The sequence below is a fragment of the Girardinichthys multiradiatus genome, chromosome 22, assembly GCF_021462225.1.
Source record: "Girardinichthys multiradiatus isolate DD_20200921_A chromosome 22, DD_fGirMul_XY1, whole genome shotgun sequence".
NCBI classification, from domain to species: domain Eukaryota; kingdom Metazoa; phylum Chordata; class Actinopteri; order Cyprinodontiformes; family Goodeidae; genus Girardinichthys; species Girardinichthys multiradiatus.
In genome coordinates, this window is record NC_061814.1 from 22,186,017 (window position 1) to 22,211,076 (window position 25,060).

A 25,060-nucleotide genomic window follows, 5' to 3' on the forward strand; every position below is an offset into this window, starting at 1 on the left:
TGCCAAATGTTAAAGATGTGCCAAATATTTTGCAAATGTGTTTCATGGTGATGTCGACCAGCAAAAATATGTAGGCCAATTTTGTTTTTTCTATTGCCATTGCTTTTGGGCTTTTTACACGCCTTTTACATGCATAAAGAAATAAAACACACTCAATAAGAGGTAAAAAGCAAAAAAAATAAGGTTAATATGTCCTGCTGTGCAATTTTCTTTCTAATAAATAATATCAAAGGGTTTAAATAAAAAAATAAGCTATTTACCTATTAGGAGACCCACTGAATATTTTGAGGTGACTTCACAAGCCAATATTATAGATATTTGTTTATAGCCAGTGCATTCTGGAAACAGTTATTTGTTGGGTAGCCAGAGGTAAAGTTGACAGCGTAGCCCTTTATCATCACCCTCTCCAGTGGAGTGGTTCAGACTCCCACTCTGTGGTCATTCAGGGCAGGCTCTGGATGCAACCAAATTTGAAAGCATGAGTAACAACACCGATGTTTTCTGTTTCAGAGGAAGGAGGTTATTTGACAAGATCGTATTCCTGCCCTTTGAATACTTTGTCATGTTATAACTACAAACCACACTGCTTTATTAGGCATTTATGTGGTGGACCAATTTTACTTTACCAATATAAAAACAAAAGGTGCCAGGTGCATCTGTATCCATGTTGCCTGCTCCCTCACAGCCATTACTTTGTAGAATCGTCTTTAGCTGCAAAACAGCTTAAGTCTCTTAAGGTACTGTATGTCTTACCAGCTTTGCACATCTACAGACTTCCACTTTTGATTATTGTTCTCTATGAAATGGTTCAGCGCAGTTAGGTTAGATGGATCATGTGTGTGATTTTTAAGTCTTGACACAGATTATCAGTTAGTTTCACAGAAGTTAAGGATATGACTATTATTTGAACATATAAAATGCTATGATCTACAGCTGTCAAACGAAGCTTTTGCTATATGTTTTAGGTCGTTATTATGGAGGAACTTTAGCTACATGAAAAAGTATATTTGTGGACTTCACAATAAATTGTTGTTTTGTTGAGAGATCCATCAGCTGTAAATCTTTACAGCTGTTCAAGAGTTAACATTGGCCTCTTAGTTTCTTCACTGATTGATGCTCCCGGTCTGTGAGGTTTGCACATGTGCCATACTCTTTCCATTCTTAGAAGATTGACCTAAAAGTGGTCTGTAAGATGTTCAAAGCTCACGATGGTGTTTTAAAAACTTAATTTTGTTTTAAACATTTCTACTGCAAAATCCTTCCTCTGTGTTTATGGGGGACTTTCACTAGCATCCTCTGACAAACCTCTGAGGCCTTCACAGAACAGCTGTATTTGTACTGAGCTAAAATTACACACAGCAGGGCTCTACAGGTCCTTCTCAAACAATTAGCATATTGTGATAAAGTTCATTATTTTCCATAATGTCATGATGAAAATTTAACATTCATATATGTTAGATTCATTGAACACTAACTGAAATATTTCAGGTCTTTTATTGTCTTAATACGGATGATTTTGGCATACAGCTCATGAAAACCCAAAAATCCTATCTCACAAAATTAGCATATCATTAAAAGGGTCTCTAAACCAGCTATGAACCTAATCATCTGAATCAACGAGTTAACTCTAAACACCTGCAAAAGATTCCTGAGGCCTTTAAAACTCCCAGCCTGGTTCATAACTCAAAACCCCAATCATGGGTAAGACTGCCGACCTGACTGCTGTCCAGAAGGCCACTATTGACACCCTCAAGCAAGAGGGTAAGACACAGAAAGAAATTTCTGAACGAATAGGCTGTTCCCAGAGTGCTGTATCAAAGCACCTCAGTGGGAAGTCTGTGGGAAGGAAAAAGTGTGGCAGAAAACGCTGCACAACGAGAAGAGGTGACCGGACCCTGAGGAAGATTGTGGAGAAGGGCCGATTCCAGACCTTGGGGGACCTGCGGAAGCAGTGGACTGAGTCTGGAGTAGAAACATTCAGAGCCACGGTGCACAGGCGTGTGCAGGAAATGGGCTACAGGTGCCGCATTCCCCAGGTCAAGCCACTTTTGAACCAGAAACAGTGGCAGAAGCGCCTGACATGAGCTACAGAGAAGCAGCCCTGGACTGTTGCTCAGTGGTCCAAAGTACGTTTTTCAGATGAAAGCAAATTCTGCATGTCATTCGGAAATCAAGGTGCCAGAGTCTGGAGGAAGACTGGGGAGAAGGAAATGCCAAAATGCCAGAAGTCCAGTGTCAAGTACCCACAGTCAGTGATGGTCTGGGGTGCCGTGTCAGCTGCTGGTGTTGGTTCACTGTGTTTTATCAAGGGCAGGGTCAATGCAGCTAGCTATCAGGAGATTTTGGAGCACTTCATGCTTCCATCTGCTGAAACGCTTTATGGAGATGAAGATTTCATTTTTCAGCACGACCTGGCACCTGCTCACAGTGCCAAAACCACTGGTAAATGGTTTACTGACCATGGTATCACTGTGCTCAATTGACCTGCCAACTCTCCTGACCTGAACCACATAGAGAATCTGTGGGATATTGTGAAGAGAACGTTGAGAGACTCAAGACCCAACACTCTGGATGAGCTAAAGGCCGCTATCGAAGCATCCTGGGCCTCCATAAGACCTCAGCAGTGCCACAGGCTGATTGCCTCCATGCCACGCCGCATTAAAGCAGTCATTTCTGCAAAAGGATTCCCGACCAAGTATTGAGTGCATAACTGTACATGATTATTTAAAGGTTGACATTTTTTGTATTAAAAACACTTTTCTTTTATTGGTCGGATGAAATATGCTAATTTTGTGAGATAGGAATTTTGGGTTTTCATGAGCTATATGCCAAAATCATTTGTATTAAGACAATAAAAGACCTTAAATATTTCAGTTAGTGTGCAATGAATCTAAAATAATTGAATGTTAAATTTTCATCATTACATTATGGAAAATAATGAACTTTATCACAATATGCTAATATTTTGAGAAGGACCTGTATAGGGGAACTGTCTTTCACATAAAAGTTGAGGTTAAATCTATAGATAGTTGTCAATCTATTGGTAAATGTGTTGCGATTCCATTTTAGCAGTGACATGCCTTTCTAACTCAGTCAGTTTAAATATGATTAGTCCACTCAAGCTAGATAGTGATGGATTTTACAAAAGGTGTTAACATAAATATCCTATTTGAAAATTCAGAAAATTTCGTTACCAGTTTTATGGGCATTGTATTTTGTTTAAGCACATATTGTATATTATGAAAATATTTCTAACACAATTTACATATAACTTCCATTTACACTCACTGGCCACTTTATTAGGTACACCTGGCTAGTACCGGGTTGGACCCCCTTTTGCCTTCAGAACCGCCTTAATCCTTTGTGGCATAAATTCAACAAGGTACTGGAAACATTCCTCAGAGAGTTTGGTCCACTTTGACATGATAGCATCACACAGATGCTGCAGATCTGTCAGCTGCACATCCATGATGCGAATCTCCCATTCCACCACATCCAAAAGGTTCTCTATTGGATTGAGATCTGGTGACTGTGGAGGTCATTTGAGTTCAGTGAACTCATTGTCATGTTCAAGAAACCAGTCTGAGATTATTTGTGCTTTATGACATGGTGCGTTATCCTGTTGGAAGTAACCATCAGAAGATGGGTACACTGTGGTCATAAAGGGTTGGACATGGTCAGCAACAACACTCAGGTAGGCTGTGGCACTGACACGATGCTCAATTGGTACTAAGGGGCCCAAAGTGTGCCGAGAAAATATCCCCCACACCATTACACCACCACCACCAGCCTGAATCGTTGATACAAGGCAGGATGGATCAATGCTTTCATGTTGTTAACACCAAATTCTGACCCTACCATCCGAATGTTGCAGCAGAAATCGAGACCCTTTCAGACCCGGCAACGTTTTTCCAATCTTTTATTGTCCAATTTTGGTGAGCCTGTGCGAATTGTAGCCTCAGTTTCCTGTTCTTAGCTGACGGGAGGGGCACCCGGTGTGGTCTTCTGCTGCCGTAGCCCATCCGCCTCAAGGTTTGATGTGTTGTGCGCTCAGAGATGCTCTTCTGCATGCCTTGGTTGTAACGAGTGGTTATTTGAGTTACTGCTGCCCTTCTATCACCTCGAACCAGTTTGGCCATTCTCCTCTGGCTTCTGGCATTAACAAGGCATTTGCGCCCACAGAACTGCTTCTCACTAGATATTTTCTCTTTTTCTGGCTATTCTCTGTAAACACTAGAGATAGTACTGTGTGAAAATCCCAGTAGATCAGCAGTTTCTAAAGTACTCAGACCATCCCATCTGGCACCAACAACCATGTCACGTCTACATGCCTTAATGCATTGAGTTGCTGCCATGTGATTGGCTGATTAGAAATTTGCATTAACGAGCAATTGGACAGGTGTACCTAATAAAGTGGCCGGTGAGTGTATGTCCAAAACAGTAATGGAAGCGCTGTAACTGTATCAATGTGTACTAATTATCAGACTGTAAACATTATATCTTCCTTCTGCACAACTGGGGGCTAACACAGCTAATTCAGGTGCAATAAAGAAGCACAAATCAGAAATGGCAGCCTCTCAGCTGTACAAAGATGTTTAAAATCTACAAATCATACTTGACACTAGCACAGAGACCATACCAAATGAATGTGATGCAGTTAAGATGTTGCTGAAGTCTTTCCCCCCACTGTAAGCACACATTTCACAACCACCTCCCACACAATGGTGAGGCTTTGAAAATCCAGATGGAGAGGGGGAGAGAGGCCACATCAGTGTAGGTTATGACCTAGAACTAATTGTGCAAATTGGCTTGATTTCAATGGCCTTGTGCTACAGAATGTGGATTGCAGCACAAGAATGTGCTTATGTATCTGAATGCCAAAACATATGAACCGAATATCTCTGTCGCCTGCGAGTGCCCTAATTTGAAGTGCTGTGAAATTGTATTTTCTCTTTTACAGATGTCTTCAGTTTTTCTTTTGATATACTTATACAGTATGTTTTGAATAATCAAAAAAAATAGTATCAGACAAAAATAACCAGAGTAAACACAAAATGCAGCTTTCAAACATTGATGTCATTTATAAAGGTGTGCCACAGCATCTTAATCAGATTAACCAAAATTCACCTAAACCGGCTCAGTTATGGTTGAGGTGCAAACACACCCTCCATTTCTGCTACCTGTATGACCACTTCTCTTTTCCAATGGTTATAATCAGTCTGACAGAGAGAGGTATCCCAATCCTTGTGGTTTTTAGTATAACAATGACCATCAGTGTGCTCTAGATGGACAAACCTTATCAGTTTATTATTTTACTTAGTGCCCCTACACGTGGCCCGTTCTGGGGTTGCTTGGCTCTGGCACTTGATGGTCTGGTCTGGCCTCCCCGGCGGCCCCGCGCTGTTCCGGACCCTTTGTGGGGTGCCTTGAGACGGCAAAGTTGTAAATAAGCGCTATATAAATAAATAAACTGAAATTGAAACTATCTCTGCAGTTATGCTGCTATAGGCTTAGGCTGCTGGAGGACATAATGACCTCTTCACTACATTCTCACACTACTCTCCAATTCTGCATTATTTGCTGTTATTTCATTTTTAACTTTATGTTCTCTCTCTTTTCTCTTCCTAGAAGCTACACCTGGCCTGACTGTTTCTACCTGTGACACCTTTCTGGAGAGGGGCATCGTCCGAGCTTCTGCTGGTAACAACTTAATGCTCACCTTCTACAGATGATCCACCTGTCTTTCAGTGTTTAACCCTTTCTCTCTCCTAGATATAGCAATTGACTGAGCTTTTACTGTAACTAATTATATGACCTCTCTTTCAGACTCTATCCTTCAAAACTGGCTCAAGGTTTATCTGTTCTTTCTTTCTAGATGAAACGACTAAATGAGCTACATCCACTAACATTTACTTTTCCTTCCCATAGAAAGTACTCCTGGAACAGTGCTTCTGTGTTCTTTTTGTGTCTCTGCTCTGTTCTTTCTCTCAAACCTCCAGTCGGTCGTGGCAGATGTCCGCTCACACTGAGCCTGGTTCTGCTGGAGGTTTCATCCTGTTAAAAGGGAGTTTTTCCTCTCCACTGTCGCTACATGCATGCTCAGTATGAGGGATCGCTGCAAAGTCAACGCTAGCGACTGTCCACTGTCTCTACATGCTCATCCAGGAGGCGTGACTGCTACAAGTCACTGACGTGATGCAATCTGCTGGGTTTCCTTAGATAGAAAAACTTTTTATCCAACTGAATCTGATTGCACTGTTCAATGGTTACGATTAATTGGAATGTATGTACTTGACTTTTGTGAAGTGCCTTGAGACAACATGTGTTGTGAATTGGCGATATATAAATAAACTGAATTGAAATTCAAGTCAAGACTTTGACTAAGCCACTCAAAAACCTTAAGTTTGCTTGTTTGTCTTTATACCTTTCAGAGTTGGATCTGTTGGTTTGCTTTAAATCAATATCCTGCTGCATTCACATAGTGCACTTAGGGTTACAAACTGATCGTCGGACATTTAGAAATTTCTAGTAAAGAGCATAAATCAATGTATTAATTACTGCAAGCCCTATAGTTCGTGAGGCAGCAAAGCAACACCAGAACATCACACTACTACCACCATCTTTGAGAGTAGGTTTGTTGTCCTCCAGAAAGGCATTTAGTTTTACACCAGCTGTAAAGACATGGAGATCTTTTAAAAATGACCACTTTTGTCTCATCAGTTCACAGAATATTTTCCAAATAGTCTTGGTAATCATTAAGATGTTATTCTGGCAAATGTGTAACAGACCTTGGTGTTTTCTTTTTGGTAAGCAGTAGATGGCATTTTTGCCCGGTCTCTTTCTTATCACTAAATTATGAACACTGTAATGAGCCAAGTGGGACCTGCAGTGCTTTAGATGTTTTTCTGGGTTCTTTTGTGACGTTCTGCAAGAATGTGCTCTTGAAGTAATTTAGGTAGGCCAGCCACTTCTGGAAAGGTTCACCAATGTTCCATGTTTTCTTCGTTTGTGGATAAAGACTCACCGTGGTTCACTGGAGTACCAAAGGCTTAGAAATGGCTTTTTAACCCATTCCAGATTGAGAGATGTCAATGACTATTTCTCATCTTACCTTGAATTTCTTTAGATCACTGGAAAATGTGTTGATTTTTAAGATATTTTAGCTTACCTTGTGTTTTCAGACAGGTTATTTTTCCAAGTAATGTCTTGTACAAGTCTTGTCTGTAGTACAGGCAGTCACACTCAGGCTTGATTGGGGTAGCTTTTTTCCTTAATAAATAAAATAATTATTTGAAAACTGATTTTCATATTTACTCGGGTTACCTTGTGTAATATTAAAACTTGTTTATTTTTTAATTTGTCCTGTCCTTAAGAGGAGAACTCATGCTCCGCTTGATAAATATATATAAAAATAACTTTATTAGAAATTACTTTAGGATTATTTCAAATGCAATGGTATGAAGATGGAAAAAAAGTGGAAAAAAGGAAGAAAGAAATGGAGAGAGATAAAAAGTAAGAGAGAAAGAAGGATAAAGAGAACACAAGATAACGACCGAGAAGTATGCTTCCACAACTGCAAAGAGCGAGAAAAAAACCCACAGGGACAAATAACAAACGCATATATAACAACGTCACTGAAAAAAGTACATGGTACTAATTTATACAAGATGTATTTATTGGCAACTGCAGCTCAATATAAAGTATATCTGTTTATCTGTGTAACTTTAAACACCTGTATCCAAACACTTGTGGTTTATGTGTGAGCGAGCTTGTATATATATGGTTTCCCTATAAGATATTCAATAGCAGGCGTTAGGAGCCACACACCTGCCCCTCAGGACTAACGGCAGACCGAGATGAGATTGGAACCACCGGCATTTAAAGCCCCCCTAGAGCTTGGAAACCCTGGGAGGACCACCGGCGTGACCACCACGGCCCCAACCAAAACAGAAGAGCACCACCAGCCTCCAGCAGAGGCCCGACAGAGCATAGGGGCCTAGCCCCTGCCAAGCAGCCACCAGGAGGGAGCAGACACACACCCAAGCACCCTGTCTTAGACATCGAGAACCACCAATGCACTGGCAAGTTAGGGTTGGGCAGGGAGTGTGGGGAGAGGATGTTCCAGGAGAGGGGGCAGCCCAGGACCCAACTTGACAGAAAAACAGGCACACACAATCACACTTTCCACCAGGGTCCACCAAGTCCACGAGCGAGCAAACCAGAGCTGGCTGGATGCAACAATCCTAATCCCTCAATGAATTCCAATCTCAACCCACATGAACCCCAACATGAATTTTCCCAAAGGGCCAACCGTAACCAGGACACAGATTTGTGCCACTGAACACAAATGCCATGAATCCCCTCCCCACAAGAGAGCTCCACCCCCGAAAAGCCGATGAAGACACATTCTTCTTAGGTGAACTTCTTAGGTGTTATGTCAATCAGAATGTTATTTCAGACTACGCTCCCTAATTTCCACCCATTTTTCCCTTATCCCAGTGATAAAACAGAAAACCCACAGCATGTCGAACCAGAGATCCAATCTGTCCACAAAAACACCTAAGGGGGAAATGCTCTCATTGATGGGCATGACGTGCACTCTAAATCTACAGACATGCACTCACACACAGACACGTATACATTTCTGTCTATAAGAGCTAAGATAGGGCATATTATTACATCGTTCCCTGTTGATTTTATTCTTTAGCGGTGTCCCTATTTCACAGAGGAATTACTCAATGAGCCATATTCAACACACAGGCCGAATTTAAAATTCAACGCTAACAAAAGGCCCCGTTCATCAATCAATCTTGATTTTCCTGCCCTGATTCCATCATCCTTTAAGTGACACACAGCTCCCCTTCTTCCCCCTCTTTTTATTTCTTCCATCTCAATGTAACTTCCACACCTGTCTTCATTTCCTTCCAGTCATATTGGTGGATGTGCCTCTATCACGATCGGTGATGACCATTAAAGAACAACAGATGTGTTTTCTGCAACAGGAGTGTACCATATGCTTACAGGAAGCATTAGGAATATATGTCACATACACCAAATGTGTTGTATTAGTGAACCCTCAGTTCTCATTTTCCTGATCTTCTGAGTTCTCCATCTCTAAATGACTTCGATAGATAAGGTAATACAAGCCCCCCTCCATCTATCATAGTTTCCCCCTGCCAGTCCCTTTGAACAGTCTCTATCCCCTATAGTGATCCACAGCACAACCTGCGCACATGAAAATGCAAATCTCTATCTTGTGTCTCATCTCTTTGCACACTAGCCACCCTGGTTAAATAGCAGGTAGTAAAGTGCTTGGAGGTGCCTGGAGGTTAGCAATAGAAGGTTCATCTGCACTGCTGCTGTCCTCCAACAACACTTGATACTCGCTGCTCCAAATTACGATTCAGGGTGTTAAAGTCAATAAATCATAGCATCTATCTCCCTCATGTTTCCTAAGCAGGCAAAGATAAGCTTAGGTTATCTAGGCAGAACAGGTGAACATGAGCACCAAGGTAAAACATAAACTGTATGTTACAATGATAGCCATGCATTGTTGGTATAAGAAAATAATTAGGGTGTAGAGTAGGGGAAGCAACAGATATTTTTACGTTTGACTGGACCAAGAAAGCTAAAATGCTCCAGAATATTCAGTTTTGTATTTTTTGCAGATTTTAGCGTCTACAAACGTGTGAACACATTCGAAAAAAGAAAATACTTGTTTTGAACAAACTTTGTAATGTCTCTCACATTTAGTTTAAACCTTCGTAGAGTGCTGTATCTAACCTAGAAATAAAAACATCATTATTACTAGTTCAAAGCGAGTACCATTGACCAACTGAACAAGTAAAATTTAATCTCAGTTGTTACCTTTATGACAAGGGTAAACCTTTGATACAGGTCCCTGTTAACTGGCTTTAGAACACGCAACTCTGCAGTGGTCTGGTTCAGGGAGAAATACTCTGGATATGTGTTTGGTTGACCTGCAAAAAGAATAAAAAGCAACACCAGCAACATTAGAGTAAACATTAAAAGTGCAAGTCATGACATACCTGACCCAGAAAGACCCTTTTTAAAAAAACGTTTTGTAAGGAACCTACCAACAAGGATGTAAAAAATAATGCCAGGTCTTTCTGAAGGAGGCTGTATGTTTCTGTCCATGTCCTCAGCCTGAATATGTGGGGTCACATTCAGTGGGTTCAGTTTAGTCTGCATCAAAGGAGTGAATGAGAGTCAGAAACAAGGCAGAAAATAATAATAAATAAAATACAGATAGGAACAAAATTATTCATACCTCTAGTAAATTTAGGTTTAATGAAATCTCCTAAATTAACCCACATGTTTTGTCTGTTTAGAAGTAAAATTTACATTTGATAGAGAATCTGTCTGACAGAGATATGAATACTTTCTAAATCAACTGTTTAACTTCGGCTATTTTCTGCTGATCAACGTTTTGAAAAATATTATTAAAGTTAAGTAAAAAAATAACCACATAAAAGAAAATGACAGTACTTCTACAAGTGGTTTAAATTTTTATCTGTAAAACTGTTTAAAAATGTAAATATCATGCTTATGCTCAGGGATGCTATAATCTATTGTCCACGTGCTGATTTAAAATATAAGAAAATTATCCATTCCCGATCAGTGAGCGCACCATACTATGCAAGGTAGCCACACTTAGTGTGGATGCTGTTACTGAGGAAAGAAGACTTAATGTTGACAATTTTCCATATCAGTAAGGTGTTCAAAATGAAATCAGAGGAAAGAGAGATTTAAGAAGGCATTTAAAAGTAAGCAGTATTTTTTACTACAGCTTAAGACATGTCTGTGGTTAGATGAGCTAACTGTACTATTAACTGAGCTAATCGCCAATATAAGATGCCAAACCCAGTTTCAGATGCAAACTCAAGCAATCATTGGACGAGAGGTGGGGTACACCCTGGACAGCTCGACAGCGCATCACAGAGCAACACTGTAGGACAGCAACACTAACAATTAAGGGCAATTTAGGATGAAACAAAAAAACCATCATGTTAACATGTTTCTAAACTTCGACGAACCTGGAGGAACATGCAAACACCATATAGAAAGATTCAAGGCTGGAATTAGTACCCAAGACCGTGCTGCAAGGCAGCAGAGCTACAAACGGTGTCCCCTGTGTAGCCGTATTATTCAGTTTTATGTAATAATAATAATATAACTCACCCTGTTTTAAAGCGACTAATCTACACACTGGCATGCAGTAACCATTTCAACTAAGTAATTAATTCAAATAAGTAATTAATCATTTATCAGTCAGGAAGGCTAAACAAATATTTATTTTAATGCTGCTGTTGTATCTTCTTTTACGTTACTTAGAGTTATCGACACGTTTGCAATCTTTCAATCTGCAGAGATAAGCTATTGAAAAAACAGAAATTGGCCACAAAATTCTAAGATGAGCTCTAATATATATCAATGCTGATTTCAGTTTGGCAGCAATAAGCAGCCAAACAAATTATTAAGGTTCTTAGTTTAAAAAGAAGATGCTTTTGGAGCAGTTTCTCATCTCCAAATTTCTCAATGTGCCTAAAAGTAATGTACATCAAGGACATTAAATTGCTTTTGGCTTTTTCTTCTGTTCCTGCTCATGCATACAACTAAGCACATATTTACTCCACATCCATAACAATGTACTAGCACAATGTTAAGAGAAAATATGTTGAGTACTCGGGGTTAAATAATTTCTCTCCACATGTGAAATGCCTCCATGTTGCTTTTGCAAGCATGCAAAAAAAAGGCCTGTGACAAACCTTAGCACAGACACAGACAAGGCAAACAGCTCTCTGGTGTAAGACTTCCTCCCTGAGGGAGTAATATTTATATCTTTCAGCTCTGAAGTAATCCTTACACCCCTCACCAATCAGCCCTCTCGCTTTTACAATGTATGGAGGTGTACTAAATCAAATCCTCCTAGCTCTGCACAATGATGATTAGCTATAATACCCTCCTCCAGCAGTCATTATCCATGGGACTCCACAGCCCACACCATATCCCCCCAGGACAAAAAATAAATACGGATCAACTTAATAATGCCTGACTCACCATTGTAATTAATTATATTCACTCATCAATTACGAGAAGACAAATCTCCCAGTGGACAGACATGTTAGCATAATGGTTACACAGCAGAATGAAGACGAGACAGAAAGAAAATTTGAATCAAAACTGCAAAGCTCATGTTGATCACTCTTCCTCAATGCTCCAAAGAAATCTAACAAGAGCCTGTTCCAGGAGCTTAACAATGCCAATAGGCTTCAACACACTTATGGTAATTGTTAGGAAACATTCCAGCATGTATTTTAATATGTAGATAGCAAGCTAAAAGTGACTTTAACATTTATTGGTATGTGGCTTCTAAATGATGTACTCATGCTATGTAAACTCCCAAGAAAAGTAAAACAACATGGGGGGAAATTTCAACATTTTTAAAACTGATGAGAATAAACTAAATGTTTGGATACAAAGTGGAGCTGGAGTTCACAGATCAATTTGCTGCTTTATCTGAGCAAACTTCACATCAAATATTGCCTCGATGCCAATCTGTGTCTGCGTCAGAGTCAAAAGTAACCACAGCATAAAAGCAAGTAATTATAGACAACTTGAAACAAGTGTACAAGAATTATTGGAAAGTCACATAACAAGCTAATAGGTCAGACAAAAGAAGAGTGAAACTCACCACTGTTTTCACTGTCCATACCCCCAATATTTTTCATGTCAAACAAATCAAACACAAACTAATAAAAATGGACATTGTTTGAACACACATTGGGTTGTACATTTGCATTCCTAACTTTAGATATTTGAGTCTTTAGAGCTATGCCACATGAACCAAACCACAAGGACTTACCAGTAAATATATTTCATGTAAACTGCTGTGGTTTATGAAGATTTTAAGGGGGTATATTCAATAGTGCATGTAAAAAAACATAGTATCTGATCATTTGGAGCACTGTGCAGTGACCACAGCGAAATAAATGCTGTGGCTTGATTAGACAGCCAACATCTAGCAGTATTTATTTATTTATTTTTTGCAACAATTTGCACCTCAGAATGCAAGAATGTTAAAATGTATTCAATATAGGTCAAACAATGTAATTCTTTTTTATTGCCTTGTGTTTGTTTGATTAGTCTGAATTGAGAAATGTTGCGGGTATGGACAGAGAACACATATGTGAGCGCCACCTTTCTTTTGTTTGACAAATTGCCTTGTAATGTGACTTTACCATGATAATGAGAATTTATAATTACTTGCCTGAATGCTGTGTACACGTTTAACTCTGATCAAGATACAGATGGTTTCAATAAATCTGACTGAGCAACTGTTTCCTGAAAACTAAATTTAGTGAAAAAATAAACATTTGTGGAGCTGCTTGTTTTGAATCTGCAAATCAGTTCACATATTATAGAATGAAAGTGCAAACTATACTAGTAATATAATATACTATAATATCCATCCATCCATCTATTTTCTATACTGCTTCTTCCTTACAGGGTAGTAGGGGAGCTGGTACCTATTTCCAGTTCATCGCAATATAATATAATATAATATAATATAATATAATATAATATAATATAATATAATATAATATAATATAATATAATATAATATAATATAGTATAATATAATATAATATAATATAATATAATATAATATAATATAATATATTGGGCAGATTTATTAAACATCTATCCTTCCCCTACATTCTCTTTCTCTGAATTATCTTGTAATTTCATCTACTATGTTTCTTTGGCTTCAGTAAATTTCATCCCATTTGCTGTCATCACTGCTCCAACTATGCCCCGATTACCGGTGAAACTGTCCAAAAATGTTGAGGCCAAGATAGAGAAACCAACTCTGCCTCCAAATGACAGGCCACAACAGGGTCTAAGATGACAATTAAGGAATCTGAAAGGTGCATCACGAGAGCACATACAGGCAAAAAGATTAAAAAAAAAGAAACACATTACATGCATGGAAATACAGATATACAACTATAGTAAATAGGAAGGTGTTGACAGTGGTCTCTCTGCTTCTCACCGGTTCAGTAAATTCAGGGATAGCAGCACGGTAGGTGAGTGGTTGGCAGTCACGGCTGTTGTTCACTAAAATACAAGGCAGAAACATGGGACCCAGGTCATCTCCATCTAAGACATCCACAGTCAGAGTTGTGGTAGCTGTTAGTCTGTTTGGTGGGTGTGGAGCACGGTCCTGGGAAAAAAATACAAATAAAAATAACTCCCCAACATTGTTTTAAACAATTATCATGGAAAAAAAATGTGTTGTTTAATTTTCAAACAAATGTTAGAAAACCTGGCTGTTTTATCTGCCTGATCTTTTGCTGCATAATACATTGCTATCCTGCAAAGAATGTTTGTGAAGTAATGCTGAGGGAAAATGCTGCCCATGTTGGTGTGTCTGACTGATGTTATGATGTAAACAAGATGTTCAACAGAAACCTTACATTTAAACAGTGACAATACATCTGGTATTCTGCCATGCCTTTTTGTTTAGAAAAACTCAGTGAAAACGACTGTAAACAGAGCTGTCTTCAAGAAAGCTTTCCTGTTGAAGTTCCTCTGCTTCACCGGGATTTTCATAGAAGTAACCTGCACAGCACTTCAAGAATTTCCATTTCCATCGTAATTGGACCCTTGACACAAGTAGAGCAGAGAATGCTCACACCATCTCCTCGCATTCTATACCAGATTAGGACAGAAACAGGTATGAGTGGCTGGGTGTTAAATTAATATCAGTGGACCATGTGCAGTTGTCTATTCACCTGAAAATATTGAAGGGCATAAAGCGTAAGGAAAGAAAAATGATGCTTTCTGTCTGAATCAGAAATCAGAGCTGGGAATAATGTCCCATCCCAATAGATATTGTTCTAACCACAAGACAGAAAACTAATGTGTTTGGTTTGTTATGGCATTGAATGATCAGGCTTGCTAGTATCACAGTGAAAATATAAGATGATCATAATGTCGCACAATGGCTGTTTTGATTGACCACAAGATGTCTGTATTTTGTTTTCATACATTGAGTATCAACTTCTTCATTGGTTGTTTGTGAGTGATTTAAAAAAGCAGAAACTGAGAAGGGCTGTTGAATATTATTCAAATTGGTGTAATGGTACACAAAAATCATATTTTGATATGTACCTTGGTGTTGAAGTTACGGTTTGTTACATTTTAAATACAGAGAAAACAAAAATATCGATTAAAAAAAGTATATGTTTTTTTTTATAGCAGTTATTCTCTGACATTTTTCTATTGTCTTCCCTTTTGAAGAATGAAAAATGTCAGGACCCCCATCTTAATTAAACTTCAACAAAATGGTTAAAATATTTAACTTTTATTGAATAAGATATAAATTATGACTACTCTTCTTTAAAACTGAAAAAAATAACATTACATTTGTAATCACATATTTTAAACTAGTAATAATAAAGTTGTGTGCAAAGAAAAAAATGTTTTTGACAACGAAGAGGAATCAATAAATTTGTGCTTAGTATTAGTAGGATCACAGTATTACTCACTACAATGAGCCTTTTATCCACTGCACATCTTTCCAATACAAGAACAATAAGGTGCAACCTGAGTAAAAAACAAAGGCTACAGTGATTATGTGGCAAAACATATTAAGTCTCCTCACTCATTGTCTTCATTTGTGTTTGTTCTGTTTGCACCTGACATGTTGCCTATTTTTCTTTTTGCTCCTGTAAAATATTCCTGGATTTTTACAGACAGAAGACCCTTTCTGGATCTGTCTGTATTTTTCCACGTTCGTTTTGTTTATTGTGTCTCCCCGAAAATGAGTTAGTCTTCCAACATTCACATTAGTTCAGTGTGTGCTGTATTTCTTCTTCTTCTTAGGTTTTCTTTGGCGGTTTGCAAACAACGATTTGGTGCAACGATGGTTACCACCATCAACTGGTAAGGAGTGTAGACTGGAATGACGATCCAGTAATTGCTATAAGTAATTGCCAGTAATTGCTATAATGTCTCACAGTGAGCTCACCAGTCTATAATCCTGAGTGTTTGGCAACAAAGCTGCTGATGTATGTCAAGTTAAATGAAAAAAGGAGTAAAATCTACACCATTGATGTAGATTCTGCTATGTGAAAAGCTTTCATAGCAAAAGTGGGTTCCAGATGGTAAAATATCTACGTATATATAAATTGCACATTTAAGCCCCAGTCTTGGCTGATATCTTTGCCAATCCTTAAGTCAACAAACACTTTTCTGTTAATTTATTTTCTGCTAATTGATTGCAGTTGACTGTATATTGACTATAGAGTGGCTGACATAAAGCACCCTTAATAAAATGCAACCTGACAATTAGTAGTCTTATTTTTACTATCTTTTTTGAAGTTGTCCTGTCCAGTGAGAACATGAAGGCAAGTTTTCCTCTAGTAAAATACAGAAATCAAATTAACCCTAATATGCAAATATGCTCTGATATACATTAACTTTTGATATCAGATGAAGCCAAAGAAAATGTACATCAAAAGAGAATTTGTTATAAAATCCTGGGGGTTGAACATTTCCAGATTATTAAAAATATGAAACACAACTTGTGGCCTAGTGCAATAAAAAAAAAAAAAAAAAAACTCAACAACTGCTGATTTGTTTAATGTTTAAGTCTTTTAGAAATGTTAAATCTAAAAACAAATGGCATGGTTAACTAAATAATGTAATTTGAAATATAAATACAGATAGGCATATGATTTTTGCATTTCAAATCCAAACCTGTGTTTTAACACTGCAAAGTGAAATCAATCAATCAATCAATCAATCAATCAATCAATATTTATCAGTAAAACACTTTACATATAGTCAGTTGTAACAGAACAGGCTTTCAACAAGTTACATCCTGGTTTTATGTCATTAAGAGTAAAGTAATTACAATGTTGCATTTAATTACAATATTATTAAAATGTTTATTTATTTTAGTGGTTCAGTGAAAAAGTCAAACTGATATATGTGTATTAATTATGCACAGAGTGATATATAATGAGTGTTTCATTGTGTCAATTTTAATGATAATTATCAAAGTTACAATTATAGACCCTTTTGTGCCACACTTTTTTCTTCCACCTGACTGTCTGTTAATATGCTTACATGAACCACTCTGTAAACAGCCAGCTCTTATATTGTGTTTAGTTTTTTGAAAAATCACATTTTGGATTGTCATTAGTGGTAAGCAATAATGATCAAAATTAACCAGAATAAATACTTACAATTTGTCACTATATATTATAACTATATATGTTTTACTTTTAAAGCCAACTGACTAAAAAAAAAATCAACTTTATTAGTCAGTCATTTTCTACCGCTTCTTCCATAGTGGGTCACGGGGAATCTAGTGCCCTTCTCCAGCAGTCTGTGGGCAGGAGGCGGGGCACACCCTGGACAGGCTCGCCAGTCCATTGCAGCACAACACAACCAAGCACACACTCATCTACACCCCCAAGAGCAATATGCAAACTCCATGCAGAAAGGCCCCCGGCCAGGAGTCGAACCCAGGACCTTCTTGCTGCAAGGCAAAACTGCCACCAACTGTGCCACAGTGCAGCCCTCAACTTTATCAAAATATTCAAATTTATTTAGAAGCATCAGCCACAGCTGAGAAAGACATTGAACATATGAAACATACCAAATATTACATTAAAAAATGTGTCACTTACGCTGGCTTGGACCAATACCAGGTAGCGTGTTTTGACCTCGTAGTTTAGCCTCTCAGCCAGAAGAATATTTCCTGAAAGCGTGTTTGCAACTCTTACTGTGTTGTTAGATACCTTTAAAGAAAAAAAAAACAAGAAATGGAAGTAGGGTCATAAATTAGACTTGCTGAAAAAATTACAGAAGCTTAAAAGCTTTTTATTCTGCCGTGTTTTGTCCATATACCGGATCACTGGGATTGTAAAGGATGCTGTATTCTACATGTCCATTGGGCCCATCATCAATGTCTATAGCACCATTATTTCCTGAGAAGCCGGTGAAAATAGTAGTTGAAACTGGCGTGAGCTGAGGAAAAAATGTGGGAGAGAAGAAAAAGAAAAAAAAAATCATTTCAACCAGCTTCCTCTGGGCACAACATCAGCTTACAGGAGAGAGCTATCTTATTCAACTGGCACTATTGCCACTCTTCCCCATTAATACAGAAAAATAAAAATAAAAAAGGAAAATGTAGCAGTCAGCAGCAGTCTTAAGACTTCCGTGTGCCACTGACAGAATAACAAAAACGAAGTATGAGAACCGCTGCTGTTCCCCAGAGCCCTAAGCAAGGTCCACAGGACCAGGCAGCAGGCAAGAAATCGTGTATAGGCAAGTTGACAGCAATGTAGAATGACTCACTATACTGTTGGGTAGCTGCAGATTGCAACATTAACAAAGTGTGACAGAAAGTTTTAACTTGCAATGCACAAAAAAACTGAGCTGCAACAACTTCGTAACTTTGCAGGGACCTTTATTTGATATCAAAACATAACTATTTATTCTATCAGTTGGTCAAAACGTTGGGGAAAGTAGTAGTATGTTGGTACAAAGCACAAATTTAATATATGAGAAACTAGTTTAGGTTTTTCCACCTAACAATTTAAAAGTGACAATAACAACAAATATGAAATTCATTTGCACAGCACGACAATAAAGAACAAAAAAAAAACAAGGAAATGTAGGTGCATCTCAATGAATAAGAATATTATCAGGAAGTTAATTTACTTTAAAAAGTAAAACTCTGATTTCAAGTGTTTTTCTATGCATTTAAATGAAAATCTAAAAATAACCCAACATAAGTTTCTCAAAAAGAAAATTGCAATTTTACTAGATAAAACATTTTGAATATAGACTTTTTTATATTACTGTCAAGGTTATAGAGTCAATATTTGGTTGGATATCCAGAATCAATGTAGTGTGGCATGGAGGCAATAATAATGTGGAACTACTGAGGTGTTAAGGAGGCAGTAAAGGAAACAGTAACAATCTGTTAGGGGTTCAGTAGTCTGTTGTTTTTTGTTTTGTTGTTGTCTATTTTTTAAGCCTTGCAGTTTCTCCCTTTGATAATCAATTTACGCCAAAAGCTTAAGATGAGAAGCACCCAATGTATGTTGAAATTTAAAATGTTCTTTTCATGGCAACACTTGTAAAATTAAAGAGACAGCTATGGCATACAGCAATATACATGACAACACTGCATTTCTGGATCCTTTTCAGGAACCCCATGACTGAGCCGAAACAAATTTATAGGACAGACTTCAAAGCAAAACTGGTGCATTTATTGTTTTATTTATTTATTTATTTATTTAGGGTTATTGAAAAATGTTAGTGTTGACACTATGCACATGGAAAAGCTAGGAGGAACTGCTCTGTTACCTCATTTATTGCAACATAGTAGCTTATTTGCTGAAATTTTGGGCTGTTGTCATTCTTGTCCCTTACAACAATTCGAACTTCGTGTAAAATGACCAGACCAATAAGCTCATTGGTGCATTGGACATTAACCACAATCGTTGTGATGAAATTAGGAGGCTGAAAGACAGGAAAAAAAAAAAGAAAAAACATGTTATTTAGTTGTTGCAGTGATCGAAGTTATTGTTCTTGGCAATAAAACTTTGTGTATTATAATAAAACACTTCATACACGCGCAAATCTCTGAGACCAAAAAGGACCATTGAGTCACACAACTAGTTTAAGAATATTCTTCGCAGGTAAATATATATTTTTTTAACATTTCAGATGTGCATGTGATTAGAAAGCATTGACTTGTATTGATAGCAGTACTTGTCAGACATTATCTTTATTTGGTTAATGGTGCCCTTTAATTAAAGCAGCAGGGCATACCCCAACCAAACCACTTCATTTGTAGTATGAAACGTCTCCTGTGTTGTAATTTCTCCTATCGATCTTTCTAAGCATTTACCATCGATAGCTTAACATAAAATCCACCTCTCTGCACTTAGTGCATTTAATCCAACCACTTGTCTTTGAACGGTCTTTAGGGTGCTAATCGCTTTGCCCACCCATCTCTCAAATTCAAAACTGCACCATTCAGGCTGATGTATTTACACAGCATTTTTTATGTGCACCAAAGGGAGCTTAAGTGAGCTGAGATGCAGGTATGCATATTACTCTGCATTTTGCCATGCAATTACTATAAATCTATTACAATAAGTATGCAATTCTCATCCAAAATACTCTCAATTAGCCAAAATTCTGTAGCACAATCATTGATGCCTGAACATATTGCAGTTATTACTGCAAACACAAACAGCAGGCAAACACAAATAAGTAAAGACTAAGCAACACAGATTAACAGGTAAATAAAAAAAATATACACATTAAACATGGAACTTTTTGTTTTGCTTGAAGTGTCAAGACTGATGTTTAAAGCTCTTCTAATCTCTCCTGCACTCACATCTCTGTCCAGAACACGTCCAGTGCTGTTGAGGTAAAGTCTCTGCTGTGCTGGTTCCAGTATAACCCAGTAATCATAGTTGTCAAGTAGAGTCAGTGAGATGGTTCTGCCTGGGTCCTGGGCCCTGCCATTAATTTGCATGTTTTCCACCAAAACCGTACCTGTTCAGACAGAAAAGTATCCATTCAATGCAGGGCACTTAACTTTTGCCATTTTTTTTTTCTGTTGATCAGTCAAAATGTTGAGAGAGCAGTGATGATAATTCAATTCAGTTCAGTTTATTTATATAACCCAAAGTCACAATGCCCCTGTTCTCAATGGCTCTTTGCAACACAAACAAGCCAAATGCATATCTAGTTATATTGAAATATAATATGAAATCATGTATTCATACCAATACAACACAGTTATAGGCAGATTCAGATCAAGGTAAAAACAATCCAATTCAACCATTATTATTACAAAACACAGTCAGTCTTCTTGCAGCAATCATTCCTTATAAGCAAGCATCTGGTGTTGGTATAATACAATAATTTATTTGAAATGTAAATCATAATTTGTCACGACCCACTATGGAAGTAGTAATATAGAAAATGACTGACAGATCTTAATTTGTTTTCTGGTTAAAATACTGTGAATGTGATAAAACATGCACAACGTTTTGTTTTAAACTGGCTTTTACAGGAAGTATTTTGTCAAACTGGACGAACTGATCGTATTCTTACTGTAAAGCCATACCTAAACTGTGCATAGATGTAGTGCCTGAGGCAAGCTGTTTGTTCAGCTTATGTAATGAACACAATTCAGCAAATAAAGGGTTCAGTTAGAGCAAGAGCCTTGCGGTTTACATTGAGAACCTCCAGCAACACAACATGTGGCAACTGTGGAAAGGAACACTTTCATCAAGTGGTTTTAAACAGGGTTAAAGCCCTGCATCTTCAGGTTTAAACTAGAATCACTAGTTTTATACATTGTATTTTATCACGATTTAACTAATACAATCAGTCAGATGTTGCCTTTTATAACTTTGAAAAAGCGGTCTTAAGGATGCCCATGAAGCTATTGCTGAATGTTTATTTAACTGCTCAGCTAACTCACGTGAGAAGTAAGGACAACCTACATAGACCCAACCTTCACTCTCTAAAAAGTACATAAAATTTAATAAGAGGCACCATTTAACCTACTCATTTTGGGACACCTTTAGATGTTCTCTTTAAAGATAACTCGTCAAAGCAGATGGGAGACCTCTTTAAGATTACTTTTAAAGCTATCCTTATGAATAATGTACACAGCTTTTGCATTTTAACAGTGAGTAGTCCTTATCATTACAATTGATTAATAGAAAACAAGGATTGGCTCATTGAAACAGGAGCTAGCAGCAAAATGTTCCTTGCCTCTCCATATTCACAACTTTTATTTACATGCCCTATTCAGGCTAATAAAATATTACTGGAAATACAAAATTCAGAACTTATATTTAAACTGACCTACAGCAGTGTCTAAATGAAAATTGAATCCCATGTATAAACAGAGGGATGGCAGGTAAAACTCCTTTCTCAGAATAACTTGATCAGAGAAAGCATGTGTGTGTCCTACACGTTTGTGTTTTTGTTCTCACTTGTTGTATTGAGGTCATTTTGGTGTTATTAGTGTCTCTCCATATTAGTTCTTTGTTTGTATTAAGGTTCTTGCCCTGTTCCAGGTGTTTTGGTTTAGTTTGTTGGTTATTGTTATGTTGGTATTGTTCCTTAGTTTGTGGTTAGTTAGATCTGCTGTGTTTCCATTCAGTTGCTCCATTATTCATCCTTCCCTCAGTTCAATGGTTTGGTTCTCCCTCAGCTGTTCTACATTTGATTGTACACACATGGTTTCCATGTTATTCATCACATCTTAAGACATTTTTAAGCTCTTTGGTTTCACATCAAACATGACAGTCTGATTCTTAATCTAAAATACAATGCAGGGAATTTATTCAGCCAATAATATCCTTTTTGCTTAAGAAAAAACTCTTTAACGGTTTCAATAAAACAAAATGAATCATCAGAAGGAGGTGAATTTGATCATTTTTTATGGTTCAAAATAAATACATTTATATCATTGTTTTAATTTTAATTCATATGGAAAACACTGGCAAAGATGTGGCTATATACAGTATTACCATATATTATATTATCTAGTTTAATATAACCATAACAATAGTTTATGGTCATTAAAACTGGTGAAGACATTTACAAGCTTAAAAATTATACAGACAGGCACTAGTTAAACTTTTGCAAAGGATACTACAAACACTAAAGAAAGAGCACACAAGCAGACTCCTTGATGAAGTGTTTCACTCCTGCTTGTTCTGATAATTAAGCCTGAACACTACTTTTATATACTTGCCTCAGTGGGTCCCTTAATTATTGTGCTGTTTGGAGAGGGTGTTAATGACACAAAGTGGACAGCTTCAACAGCTATTTGAATAAATAGCACATACGTACATGTAAAAAGTGTTACAAACTGCAACTCAATTCTTGCTGCTACCTTTATGCAGCTCACTTTATTTCGTACCAACTGGGGGAAAATGCTACAATTTGAGTTGTAAGTGAAAGTATAACTGACTGAAAACATTTGCAATGATGTAACATTTGGCGCATCTTTACAAGTACAATACAGGCAGACTATGTACAAAAATTGGAGGATTAGGCCACTATGTTTCTTAACCTAGAAGCAAAAGTTCAAAAGCTGCCTTAAAACTATGAGTGAGGTCAGCTTTCAGATTTGCATGGTATCAACTCTGACAAGCTTAAGAACAGTCAGGACAATTTACAACTATAAGTTAAACGTTGAAGAAACACAAACGTATGTGTAAAACAAATCATCTTTGCATAAAGGGATGGACATGGTCAGGCAGGCTCTAGTGTTTAAGCAATCACTTGGGACTTAGTGGCCAAGAAAACAGTCTGAACCAGCCTAAAACAGTCTGACCCATTGATACAAAGCAAGGCAGATCCATGCTTTTATGTTTTGCAAAATTCTGAACCTGCCATCTGAATTTGGCAGCTAAAACCAAAAATTTATTAAATCAAATACATTTTTAATGATTTATGTCCAATTGTGGTTAACCTTTAAGGTTCGATTTTTGTTTAATGATGGTATTCTGCATCCTTTTGTTTGTAACGAGTGATTATTTGAGCTAGTGTTATCTTACTTAAAACTCGAATCAATTTGTCCATTAAACTCAGACTTCTGACAACAAGGCATCTTCATCCACACAACTGTCACCAGACATTTTCTCTTGTTTTAGAACATTCTTGGAGAGACGGTTGTGCATGAAAATCCCAATAGATCAGCAGTTTCTCAGACCAAGCCACATTCAAAGTCACCTAAATATATACTTTTCCTTCCGCATGCTGTAGAGTGATTTGTTCTTCAGCAAGTCACATTCACCACATCAAAATGTCAAAATGTATTGAGTTACTACTATGTGATTGGCTGATGTTAACAAAAAATTGAACATACCGTGCATACTTTGTAAGGTGTCATGTGAGCGTATATTAGAATATCATCAAAATTACAATATAACGTTTCCTGATTTTTATCATTCTCTTTTTGTTTTACATTGTTAAATATGCTTCATTTAAGCAACCAATTTGCATTATTTTGTATAAGTCACCTGGTGATTCCAAAGTATTCTAGACAAAAACTACTTTCAAGCATAGCATCTGTATCTTAAAAAGACACAAACTAAGCTCCCTAAAGGCCTTACTAATCTTCCGCCTGTAAAATGTAGAAGATGCTGTTGTTTTTAATGTGTTTTTTAATTGCAACCTCTAACATCTTGTGCTTCATAATTTCATAAAGTAGCTCTAACCACCTTGTCATTAGTCACTCTGATTCAGATACTCAAGAAGGAGCACAGATGGTGGTATGATGGACGCTTGCGCATTATAATTTTAAAACCCACTGCTGCATTTTTATGCCCTTATTAATGACAGAGCTCCTTGTTTCAAGCAGACAAGATTTGATACATCTCTGCATGTTGTGATTGCAAGAACCAGTAATCTTTATCACTTGGGCTCAACTCCATCTGAAAAATGGTTCTTCTGAAAATTTAATTTAAAAGTCAGAAGAGCCCCACATTGCAAGTTCATTAATCTAAAACAGCTTTACATAAATATAACTGCCTGGGTAACTTGGGAGAAAAACTACATCTTTTTTTTTTTTTTTTTTTCTGAAAGTCTAAGGTTGTAAATTATGAGGCTGGTAATATTACAAAGGAAGGGAGAGAACCTCTTATTTCTCAAGTTAATTGAACAACAGTTTCCCTGCTGTGACAGGCAATTTTCCTACCATTTTGGCCACATCCTATCACTGTTGTCCTACTCTACAATTCATGTTCAAGAAAGAGCCAAACATGGTTTCATGCTATGTGCTAAATTTATTTTACATGTACATAAATAAAGCCTTTCAGTTGCCTATGACCCAGTCAGTTCCATTTATGGCCAGAGAAAGCCTCTGATCTGGATTTCACAGAGGTTGAAACCCGCAAGGAGAACACAGAGTGCTTACATTTATCCAAATATAATTAATGTTGGCATCCATAAAAGATGGCTGCAGATA

At 37.4% G+C, this 25,060-nt stretch overlaps 1 protein-coding gene across 10 annotated transcripts in view; it reads right to left on the bottom strand.

Moving 5' to 3' along the window:
- Nucleotides 1-25,060, bottom strand: part of LOC124858990 (protocadherin-15-like) — a 326,056-nt gene that overhangs the window by 158,212 nt on the left and 142,784 nt on the right. For all 10 annotated transcript variants that reach the window (XR_007035988.1, XR_007035987.1, XR_007035991.1 and 7 more), the window contains 7 exons: nucleotides 20,456-20,616; nucleotides 19,414-19,569; nucleotides 17,947-18,066; nucleotides 17,727-17,837; nucleotides 14,078-14,248; nucleotides 10,098-10,206; nucleotides 9,868-9,980 (listed from right to left, as the gene is read on the bottom strand). Coding sequence is in view for 4 of the 10 variants with exons in the window: in XM_047351368.1 (XP_047207324.1) it covers nucleotides 9,868-9,980; nucleotides 10,098-10,206; nucleotides 14,078-14,248; nucleotides 17,727-17,837; nucleotides 17,947-18,066; nucleotides 19,414-19,569; nucleotides 20,456-20,616 (941 nt within the window). In the remaining 6 variants the exon portion in view is untranslated. The remainder of the gene's footprint in view (nucleotides 1-9,867; nucleotides 9,981-10,097; nucleotides 10,207-14,077; nucleotides 14,249-17,726; nucleotides 17,838-17,946; nucleotides 18,067-19,413; nucleotides 19,570-20,455; nucleotides 20,617-25,060) is intronic.